The sequence below is a fragment of the Pantherophis guttatus genome, chromosome 6 (assembly GCF_059756535.1).
Source record: "Pantherophis guttatus breed Tessera chromosome 6, ASM5975653v1, whole genome shotgun sequence".
Classification (NCBI taxonomy): Eukaryota; Metazoa; Chordata; class Lepidosauria; order Squamata; family Colubridae; genus Pantherophis; species Pantherophis guttatus.
The window spans coordinates 38,221,034-38,233,077 of NC_142068.1; the positions used below are offsets into that span (position 1 = coordinate 38,221,034).

A 12,044-nucleotide genomic window follows, 5' to 3' on the forward strand; every position below is an offset into this window, starting at 1 on the left:
ACGAGGGCATGAGTGACGGTGCATAAGGAGATTTGGGGTATTCATCATATCAAACGGGGGATTAAAGTGTGAGCCAAATGTGAGCACAGCATAAAACCAAAAGAAACTTTGATCTTTGTATGTTCAGTATATTGTTCTCATTTAGACCAGTGTTTATTAATCTAAGTGACTTTAAGACCCGTGGATTTTAATTCCCAGAATTCCCCAGTCAGCATTTATTTAATAAATAAATACGGGAGAAGGGCGGTATACAAATTAAATTAATAAATAAATAAATAAATAAATAAAGTCCACAAATCTTAAAAGTTGCTCAGATCGAGAAATGTTGATTCAAAAAATTCCATCTATTTTTAGTAGCCTCATACAGGGGACAGGCCTGCAGTAAAAGATTGTAAGCAGGATTTTAACATTTTACTGGTGGAATTTGAGATTTTTCTTTAACTACACTGTTCAAAAAAATAAAGGGAACACAAGCAGAAGACATCCGAGATCTGAATGAATGAAATAGCCTTATTAAATACTTGGTTCATTACATATAGTAGTTTTGTGTTCCCTTTAGTTGTTTGAGCAGTGTATAAACTACTGTATGTAAAGAACAACGTATTTAATAAGGCTATTTCATTCATTCAGATCTCGGATGTCTTCTGCCTGTGTTCCCTTTATTTTTTTGAGCAGTATATATAAAGACTGCTTTAAGCCTTACATTTTCATCACCACCACCAGTATTTCTGCCTAAAAATGTTAGGAAAATGTATCACTGGTTTTCAGCAACGGCCATATTAAAGTTGGTGGTACAGTTGAAGGAAACTCTGGCTGATGTTAAATAAGAGCTTCAGCACTTCATAGGGCTACCTGTCCTTGTTACACAGAGAACAGAATCAGCTCCCATCATGTGTTGCTAGTTGCTAGTTGCTAGTTCTTATTTTAATGCCTATTATCCAGGGCCATTTTTTCCTCCAGTTTCTGGAGAACTAGTTTCTTTCATGCTCTCTCTGTATCTCCTGTTGACCTCATTTATGTTCATTAAGCTTTTCCCACTCTTAAGCTTACAGGCACTAATTACTGTCTCATACCATCTTCTAGGCAGAGAATAGGCAGTGTCTGCTGTCTTTAAAAAAAACAAACAATAAGGCTCATTAGAATTGTTGAACCAAGGACAGATACCACCACAAGGGAGCATTTAATAGGTAAAGTGTGATTACTCCTGTGGGGAGTACAGCTGGTTTGTAATTTGCCATTGCTTGGATATTAATTAAAGAAAATAATGGATGTTACAAGAAAAGGAAGTAAAAGTTCTTCATAAGATACAAAACCAGCTCTAATTCTGATATTTCCTCACAGCAGGCTGCATCATTCTGCTTTGGTTATTGGAAGTAGATTAATGAAGGCTCAGAGTTGCTTGCTCAGATGAGTCTAATTTGTCCTCCTCAACATTCTTCCTCCCTCCCTCAAATTTTTGCAGAACTCTCAGATGACTGCGAGTGTCGAAATGGAGGAAAATGCCTGGATGGAAATATCACTGTGTGCCATTGCCCACCTGGATATTTTGGGCTTCTTTGTGAATTTGGTAAGAGAAAGGTTTTGGAAGATTCGCCAGTCAGGATGGCCTGAAATTATCTAACTTCGTGATTAATTACATTTTGATTCTTAACTCCCTATCATGGCATATACAAGGTAGCATACATGATTTCTCTACACATTCAAACTCCTATTTTATCCATATATCCATAATGGATTTGATTATGGATTGACTAGTTCAAGGTTATCTAATTTTCTTCATTGATGAATTAGGATCAGACCTATCGCTTTTCAATACTTCTCCACTCAAACAAGATTGCTCTGGGCTTGAAAGATACCATACTAGTTATCCATTTAAATTCTATTGTTTGCCTTTGTTTAGTGATCTTAGATGATTTCACGTTGATCCCACTTCAGCTGTCCTGCCTAAACTTCTGACTGACATTTCCATTTGTGAACATGGGCAGAACTGTTTTTACATAACTGCCCAACTAATGTTTTGATTCCTTCAGAGCCACTCCCTGGCATATGATCACTGAAAGCACCAAGAACCAAGCTAACAGTCCTAATTTGTGTTGGCCACGAGTAATGATCTGAGTCTGGAGCTGATACCCTCCAGTTCTTTTGGACTACAGATCAAGCCAGTGACTGTTAATCTGACTAAGATGAAGTGTTAGTCTAGGGAAGATAATTTTATGCCATGCAGCACTTGCTTCTTCTCTTGTGTGTCCTATATCTCCTTGCTTTGTAAGTAAAGTAGATAATTTTCCCTGAGCTGGATAATTGATCCTGCTGAGTCTAATGGGTGACATTTCTCATTATTATAAAGCTCATCTGTGGCATGCTCAGCTGTGTAATAAGAAATCACCCTATATGTGCTTTTGATCTGTTGCAGAAGTGACTACTACACCTTGCAATATGAACACCCAGTGCCCTGATGGGGGTTATTGTATGGAGTATGGTGGCAGTTACCTTTGCGTGTGCCATACAGATTATGGCACTAATCACAGTAAGTAAAAAAAGTCTCAGAGGATTAGAGTGTGTCCTGATTATAAGAACCATGATGGGGAAGAGAGGAGAATTTCTTGTAATGATGCCAATCAAAAGTGAGCCTGGTTAGTGAAGGTTAAGGGATAGGTTTAAAAATGAAGGAGGGAGAAATGCAATCTTGAGAAATGCAATGTAATTTATAAGGAACATGCAAGTGACATGGTAGTGTGGGAAAATAATGTGCAAGTGATTTGTACCAGCTTTGTTGTTGATTATGCTGTTCATGCAAATTATACTTTCTCTTGTAAATGGTGTAAAATTGGTGAGAATATCAAGTGGGCTGTTAAGTTTGGGCTTTGTGAATAGTAGGAAGGAGAACCTGCTATATCTTTCAAAAAATAAACCTCTTTGAAATTGACATTTTCTTGGCATCAGTTCCTGAACATTAACATCAGCGAATAGGGCGCTTTTTTTCTCAGCCATGCAATATGGGAAAAAGAGTTAGCCATCACTCTTTAGAGTATTGCAAAATCTCCAGACACACCTCCATCTTGACCCTGTGTATATTTAAGATGATGTCATTCCTATGTCTGCAATCCCAGGATGCATGGCCTGGAACACAGGTGTCAAACTCGCCGTGTCACATTGCCGTCACGTTATGTTTTGCGATGTTTTTCCCCTTCGCGGAGCTGGGGTGGGCATGACCTGTGCCTGACACATCCAGCCCATGGGTCACTAGTTTGACACCCCTGGCCTAGAATATCCATGGGCATCTGAATTCAAAGAGATGTGTCCTATTTTTCCATGTCATTTAATTGAGCTCATCTCCATGGGGCAGGTGGGTTTTTCATTTAGCATCAGCCCATGTGAGGCCATCTCTGCTTTTGCAGCTGAGCCACCCTCTCCATGTGACTCAGAGCCCTGCCTGAACGGCGGATCTTGTGATGCTCATGAAGACTCCTACATCTGTGACTGTCCCCGAGGCTTCACTGGAAAATATTGTGAGAAAGGTACTTGACAACACAGAGGTGGTTGAACAGAATCTACATTCTCAAACCTGCTTTGATGAGAGACAACCTTTTCACCCAGAACAGGATTGGGTGAGAAACTGATTGCAAGGATTGGTATTTTTTCTCCCATATGACTGAACTAGTGCATGGTTCATTCTATGGCCAACTAAAATTGGGTGAGACCATTGAAGAAGTATTCTCTTGTTAGAACATTCATTATAGGATCCTGCCTTAGTATGTCTGTATCAAAAAGAACCCAATTCATTGGCCCTTGGAAAGTATTGCATTTTGGAGTTTGGTGTGTCTTAACATCTTATCTAAGAAATAATTATCAGGTTAGTCTTTCTCAACCTTGGCAACTTTAGGATATGTAGACTTCAACTCCCAGAATTCCTCAAATTGACTGGGAAGTGTTTATTTGGAAGGGAAAAACATATGGTTTTATGTGGACAATCTGTATTGAAGATAATTTGGAACATTCATGGGAACATGCAGAGTACTGCTGGCAACTCCTTAAATCAAGCACTTCTTTTCCTGGGGTCAGCAGACAGTCATACAAGACCCCATCCCTTTAAGAAGTTGCAGACAGTTATTAACTAAGCTTCCCCACGTGCTCTATGAGACTTTTCCCTTCTCCTTTTTGTCTAATGCCAGCTTGTTCAACAAACCATTCTTAAAACAAAGCTGGGCTTAGCAATATTTGTGAATGTTATTCATAGCAGAAATTGGTTTTGGTAAAGTATTTGGTTTTCTATCTTTAATTTATTCATAATCCGTATCTGTGGATTGGTTGTTGGACGTTTAGGAATCGGTTTAATGTGATGAAAGGACTAGACAAGCAAGGAACAGACTACTCCTTTCATCCCATTTGCATGGGGTGTAGGGTTTATTTTCAAAGGACATATAGCCAGTATTATTACTTTTCTCTTGCCAGCAAGACCCAAATTGTGCAGCTCTGGGCCCTGCCGCAATGGAGGGACCTGTAAGGAATCAGACGGGGAATACCACTGCACCTGTCCCTACCGCTTTACAGGGAAACACTGCGAGATAGGTACTCAATGACATACATTTTGTCCCCTTGAAATGCTTTGCAATTGTATACTCTGTGACTTAAATCTTTTGTTCTTATAGGTAAACCTGATCCTTGTACCTCAGGGCCTTGTCATAATGGGGGCACCTGTTTCCATTATATTGGCAAGTACAAATGTGACTGCCTGCCTGGATACACTGGACGGCACTGCGACATAGGTATTGGCATAGGAGGGATCTTTGCCTATTGGAGCATAATTGTGAATCCAAAGACTTTGCGTGTAGCCTTTGGGCTGGCCAAGAGTTTTGTGGTTGGGTTCTTCATTCATTAAGCAGCAGGTATTTCTATCCCCAAAGAATAAAGCTAAGGAAATATCCACTTTGCATTAGTATTTAAAATAATTACAATATTATTTTATTATAAGCAATAGCAATAAGAGCCTTGATAGTACAGTGGTTTAAGCACCCTGTTATTAACACAGCTGCCTGCAATTTACTGCTGGTTCGAATCTCTCCAAGGCTCAAAGTTGACTCAGCCTTCCATCCAGGTAGGTGAAATGAGGACCCAGTTGTGGGGGCAATAAGCTGACTTTGTATAAATATACAAAAGTATGAAGGCTATTGCTTAACGCATTGTAAGCCGCCCTGAGTCTCCGGAGAAGGGCGGCATATAAATCAAATTTTTTAAAAAAATAGCACTTAGAATTATATATTGCTTTACAGTGCTTTACAGCCCTCTCTAAGCAAGTCAGCATATTGGCCCCAACAATTTGGCTCCTCATTTTACCCACCTCAGAAGGATGGAAGCAGTATTGGGTTTCAATTTTGGCTGCTACCGGTTTGCTTGTGGGTGCATGCACGCATGTGATGCTTCTGCTCATGCGCAGAAGCTTCTGCGCATCTGCAGAGACGTCCGAGTGGGTGGGTGGAGCCTCCTGCCACTGCTGCTACCGGTTCACCCGATCTGAGGCGAATTGGTAGCAACCCACCACTGGATGGAAGGCTGAGTCAAGCTTGACCCTGGTGAGATTTGAACTGCCAAATTGCAGGCATCCGGAAGTCAGCAGAAATCGCCTGCAGTACTGCACTCTAATCACTGCGCTACCACGACTCATTATCAACAGTAAGAGAGGATATTTTAAAATGGCATTCGTTGTAACTGTTAGAAAAATGTGATAAGCCTTTGAATAACAATTTAGCTCTTCTTAATCCAGAAGACAGAGTACATCCCTTCAGTTGTTGCTGAACTACAGTTCCCAACATCCTTTACTTTTGGCTTCTAGGAGTTCATATTTGAATCACAATACAGTCTCCATCCATATCCTAATCCCCTGAAAGTTACATTAAAATAAAAGCAGATGAAAAAGTGAGGAAAAGGTTATGTTCAAAGGCTTCTTAAGCTTTCATGCTGTTTGTATAAATAGTTTAACTACTCTTGCCTACTGTACGTAATTAGACTCTTTGATAAAACTAATGACATCTGCATCGAAGAGAGTCAAGAGATTAAACAAGTTGAAGTTTGGCTAATGTAACTGCGTTCACCTCTTAGTATGTTTTTAAGATAATCTGTGGGCCTTAATCTTTTGCATCTTGTATCTCTTAAACAATCTGGATTTCATTTCAAAAAAGTTCACTTTTCCAAAAAGGACTTTAATATTCTATCCTGTTCTGTTCTATTATTGATCTTTCTTCCTCAGTGTCATGATCATTATTTTCATGAAAGCAGCACAGGAAATTTTCAGCCATATACATACATTTTGGGTCTTATGTCCCATTAAATTCAACTGGATATAAGTTCCGAGTGGTCTTTCACTGGAACTTGATTGACACTTCAAGACTCTACACACTTTATATCTGTTTAGTAGAAAATAACTTGATAGCTTTTTGCTTGAACAGACCAAATATGATGGAAGAGAAAATAAAAACAGGTGAAAAGTGAAAAGACAATATTAGGTCTACCTCATAAGTGCCAAGTGACAAAGAAGTCATTTATACTTCCAAGACTGTAAAATCAATTTAATTTAATGAAATATATATCAGCTTAGATTCCAGGAAATTTTAAATTCCTGCTTTGATTTGCAGATTTGAAGGGCTAAGATGTATTAATGTTTAAGGTGCTGGACTGAGACCAAAAGAGCCAAATGCAAATCTCCACTTGATCATGGAGCTCATTGGGTGACTTAACCCAGCCCTTCATAGTATCATTGTAATAGGGTAAAGTCTCGCCATGTACAGCATATTGAGCCATCAGAGAAAAAGGGGATATAAATGTAATAACAACAAGAACTATCTAAAGGATACATATTTGGTTGCAGATTGGTCATCTGTGATATTTCCAATGGTCATATGATATTATTGGATAAGGTCATATTAATGCCTCTTCACCAGCCAGCTCGTTCCTTTCCTTATTTCATGCCCTGAAATGCCCAGGCAAGTCTAACGTGGCCCTATGTTTTTTCTTGCATTGAGAAAATGTTTCAACAGACAGAGCCTCCATCTAACCTCCAATTTCTGCCATTAGTGAAATTGTATTAGTAATCTCTGATGTTAAGGTCCTGCATAGAACCTTTTGTAAGATGGGAATGGAACAGTTTACCATGCTGGAATGGAATCTGTTTTACAGCTCCTTCTCCTTGTTTCCTGCATCCATGCAAAAATGGGGCCACTTGTGAGGATTTTGGCAACAGCTATGTCTGCATATGCTCTGCAGGTTACACAGGAAGACACTGCCAATCAGGTAACATTAGAAAAGCATAATACACCCTAGAGAAGAAGTTTCCTTGTTGGAAAAGATAATAATTGTCACCATGAGATTCATCTGTGCCAGGAAAGAGGGCAGTGCCTATATTTTTATTAAACAAAACACTGGGATTTTTTTTTTTTTTTAATAGAAATGCCAGTGTTCTAGAATATTCTACTTCACACTTTTTTTTTATTTTCAGGAAAAAAAGTGTTTAAAACCTGGCAGCACAGCTAGGGTAAGGCATGCTGGAATTCACAGCCCAGAGCTTTGCAAACAATTTTCTTTTCCCTCAGAGACTAGGGAACTAAAGTTTGTATCCATATTGATTAGAAGTTATGCCAAAACTTGCATTCGTAACATTCTTTAAATAAGCATGCAGGTATGGTTGCATTCTTTTGGATGCCAATAGCTGAAAGCCTGCCTGATGGCAAGCTATAATAAAATACCTTTTCTAAAATAACTCTGCACTCACGCATGAATGTGCCTTTATATTTACACCCAAAAGGCTCATCACTGTGAAGTTTTTATTTATGTAAGTCAAAGACTATAATGGCAGTCATTGCTTTTTTATCTTCTGCTATAAACCCCCCTCCCTCCCCTCCCTCTCTCTTTTTACTTTAGAGATTGACTGCGGAATCCCCACTGAAGTGAAGCATGCTCAGTTAGCATTTAACTCCACTAAGATGGGCTCCTTGGCAATATATCACTGTGCTCTTGGTTATATTCTGAATTCCCAAAATAACCCTCGCCTATGTTTGGCAAAAGGCATCTGGAGTGACCCACCAGAATGCAATGGTAATTTAATTCACTGTATACATATGTGGGTGTACATATGTGATAAACAGAGAAATGTGATAAACAGAGAAAAAAGTGAGACCACTGTTTTTCTGTCAACTTCAAACAACCATTTCTCTTTTGACTTTTATTTTTCAGCACTATTCTGTAACAATTAAACATATTAATCTTGGAAGAATGACTGAATGAAATTAATCCTCTCTTTGATTTCTATATATCTTCGATTATGCTTTTAAAAAGATCTTTGGAGATTGCTCTGCTTCTGACTACCCTAATTCAATAATCTTCAGATTCATTGGACTAATAATTAGTCTGGCTAGGGAGAACTGAAGTCTAATACATCTGGAGAGTTCAGATATGAGAATGCTATTATACATATTTAATAATAGTTGGAAGAATATAAACTAATTTAACTTATCAGTAGCACCAAGATGGACTCAAATTTTGCAAGCGTTTTGAAAGCTGGTATTTATTGATTTATTTCCACGTATGACAATATATGATGTATATATGAGGTTTCCTTGGGTGGAAAATTATTTCCATGTCAGTTCTCTCCTTAAAGGTAGGGAAATGCAATTTTTAGTAAAGAACTTTTCTTCTCAAGCATCTTCCCAATTTTGTACCTGCTGTTTACTATTAAAAGAAAACATCCTACATATAGGAGACTAGTTGCAAGGACAAGCAGTTATCTAGGACCAGGAGCAGGCCAATGTGGTGCTCTACAGTTTTTTGGACTAGGTCCCCCAGCCAATTACCAGGAGCCATGTTGGCCAGTTCTGATGAGACTTAAAATGTGGAATGTTTGCAGAGCATCTGTTTGTCTGCTTCCATTCTGAGCAGTTTGGTTCTGACAAGGCTAATGATCTCAGTCCTGCATTACGGCCAGCAAACATAGCACTTGTGAACTCAAGAACATTATTGTGTGGATAATTCTTGACAGAAGAAAAAGAGGTAAGATAATGCTGATATGGCTACAAGACATAGATATTGAATAGGTAGGGTTTGTTATGAAGAAGAAGCAATTCCCTTTATCATCCTGTACAAATAATAGGAAACTCCTGTTATTTATTGTAATCAATGGCACCTACAGATGTAATATCCTTAACTCCAAGTATCATTAAACTATGTAAAGCAGAAGTTCTGGGCTTGCTTCTATATAAATCAAGCTTTATGCTTATGAAGATGCCTATACCCTGGAAGTGATTTAGTCCAAGTTTCTGAAAGCCATACTTCATGTCCCTCATTCAAATGAGCTTGGATGCATTTCTTTGCGGCTGTCCTGAGATTTTGCCACCTCAAATTTTGGCTGAAACATGGGGGGAGTGAGTTCCTGATTCATCACATCCTACTGGATAGATTTTTCTCATCCCTGAAGAGAGAAAATAACTCTGGTGTGACATATTGTAGCTTTTCACTCCCTGATTCATGCTTGGTCCAGATAAAGTCTTAATTGAATTTAAATAAAGAATTTGAGGTTTATAAACTTACAAAATGTTAGGGTTACTATCATGCAGCCTTATGGAATAATTGCAGGTTCTTCATGGACAATTCCTATACCTCAATAATATCTTACATGTTATATATACCTCAATAATATCTTACATGTTCCACATAGGGGATTTTTTTTAATCTTAGCTCAAATTGGCACACTACCATATATACTAATCTCCTGTAGAATAACCATGTGTATTTATTCTGATTTAAAGTTTGAGCCATGTATAGTTGCGCTGCCAATTGTACCACCCATGATGTTTGGCATTCATAAACCTGATTTCCAGAAATTTTAGTTATTTTATTTATTTATTTATTTTTATTTATTTGTTTCAATTTGTATACTGCCCTTCTCCAACAGGACTCAGGGCGGTGAACAGCCAGAATAAAAACAGAACATACAAAATTTAAAAACAATTTAAAATAATTAAATATTTTTGGCCGCAGTTTAAAACAAACCCAATTTAAAATCAATTAAATTTAACCCAAAACTGTGGGATCAAGCCAGCCCGGCTAGTTGAAATAAATAGGTTTTTAGGGCCCGACAAAAAATCCGGAGATCTGATATTGTACGTATCTCTGGGGGGAGGTTGTTCCAGAGGGCGGGCGCTGCCACAGAGAAGGCTCTCCCCCTGGGGGTTGCCAGCCGACACTGTCTGGCGGACGGCACCCTGAGGAGGCCCACTCTGTGCGAGCGTACTGGCCGGTGGGAGGCTATTGGTGGCAGAAGGCGGTCTCGTAAATAACTGAAACATCAGTTATGTTTCTGATCTTACAGTCTTCCTTCTGTGAAATTATAAAGGTTGCACGTTTCTAGCAATATCTATGGTTTGCAGAAGTCAGTATTTTTTTTTTATTGTTTCAGGTTTGATTTTTCTGTATTTTAAATATTGTACCTGTGTTTTATTGGTGCAGAGAGGGGGAGAGAAGAAGGAAGGAACTACATTTCCATAAGAAGTTTCTGCTCACTGCTATCAGCACACATAATAACCAATGATTATAATAACAATAATAATTATAATTATAATACAATAATATAATTATAATTATACTACATTTCCATAAGGAATTTCTGCTCACTGTTATCAGCATACATAATAACCAACAATGATTATAAGAACAATATTTATCATTGTAGTACAATAATATAATTATAACAATGATTATAATAACAACAATAATAATAACCAACAATGATTCTTCCCTACAATAAAGAGCTACTAATAAAATTCCAAAGGGAGGTAATTCTTAAAGAAGGGATGGAGCATTCACTCCCCAGTGTATATGCTTCAAATCTACTAATTTAGGAAGCTATCTTTTACAGTGACATTATGTATACAGGTATAAGGTCCATTTGTAACTTTTTACAATTACTTGCACTGAGTTGTAGCAGTTCTCTGGTGTTCTGTATAGATCTCTTACTTCCACTTCGGGTTGTTGGGGTTTGAATCTAGAGATTTTTGTATCAGATATGGCTCTTCTCACCCATATGAAATGTGTTTTGGGGAGAACAGCAGATATTGCAATTGTTTTCTCCTTTTTGTCTGTGTAGTTACTTCTCTTAAAAACCAAAATTGTGCAACCCTGAATTCTGATGATTGGGAGGGAGGGTTATTTTTTAAATGCACAATTTTTGATGTTCAAACTAATGATGCCCCGGATCTATATACTTATAATTTAAGAAGCAAGAATGCAGCAGTCTCTTTCCAGATGCTTTCTAGACATCAGATTTTCCATTGCAGATAGGTGATGCCTGTTTCTTTTACTTTCTTTTACAGAAATCGATGAGTGTAGATCACAACCCTGTCTGAATGGGGGGTTGTGCAAAAATCAAATTGCCCATTACCTTTGCTTGTGTAAAGCTGGCTATACAGGAAGCAACTGTGAGTCGGGTAAGAGAACATGGAAATATCTTTGCTAAGAAATTGTTTAATGTCACTGTTTATTAGTGAAGTACATTTCTCATTGGATCACAATTCTATTAATAGTTTGGAGCCTTTGATCTCAAAAGCAGGTCTACCACATATAGGGTGCCAAAGTCAAAATGATCACTAAGACATGACAAAGAGATTCATAAAATCCCAACACTTTCCTACCATCTAGTATACTTCCAATTTTTGCAGCCATATATGATAGCCATACCTGAAAACTTTCCTAAAACATTGTGTTGTAAGAAATTGGTAAAACTCTATGAAAGAATGGGGAAGATTCTTTCTGGGCAAAGCCACCCAGAGTCACTTGGTAGCCGACCATAGTCATTGGACTAAGTTGGATGGCTATATAAATTAAATGAATGAATGAATAAATAAATAAATATAAAAATTTGCATAAAGGTTCTTAGGCACTTTTGTTAGTTTGTCTATCACATCCCACTGCAATCAAAGATGCACTGTACATCTACAGTACAATTCAAAGTAAACATTTTAAAATCTACATTTAAAATCATAACACAATAAATCATCCATAAC

At 37.9% G+C, this 12,044-nt stretch overlaps 1 protein-coding gene across 4 annotated transcripts in view; it reads left to right on the plus strand.

Moving 5' to 3' along the window:
- Positions 1-12,044, plus strand: part of SNED1 (sushi, nidogen and EGF like domains 1) — a 79,139-nt gene that overhangs the window by 45,902 nt on the left and 21,193 nt on the right. For all 4 annotated transcript variants that reach the window (XM_034439509.3, XM_034439511.3, XM_087872110.1 and 1 more), the window contains exons 11-18: positions 1,463-1,567; positions 2,414-2,527; positions 3,399-3,518; positions 4,453-4,569; positions 4,650-4,766; positions 7,171-7,284; positions 7,912-8,085; positions 11,355-11,468. In XM_034439509.3, the coding sequence (XP_034295400.1) occupies positions 1,463-1,567; positions 2,414-2,527; positions 3,399-3,518; positions 4,453-4,569; positions 4,650-4,766; positions 7,171-7,284; positions 7,912-8,085; positions 11,355-11,468 (975 nt within the window). The remainder of the gene's footprint in view (positions 1-1,462; positions 1,568-2,413; positions 2,528-3,398; positions 3,519-4,452; positions 4,570-4,649; positions 4,767-7,170; positions 7,285-7,911; positions 8,086-11,354; positions 11,469-12,044) is intronic.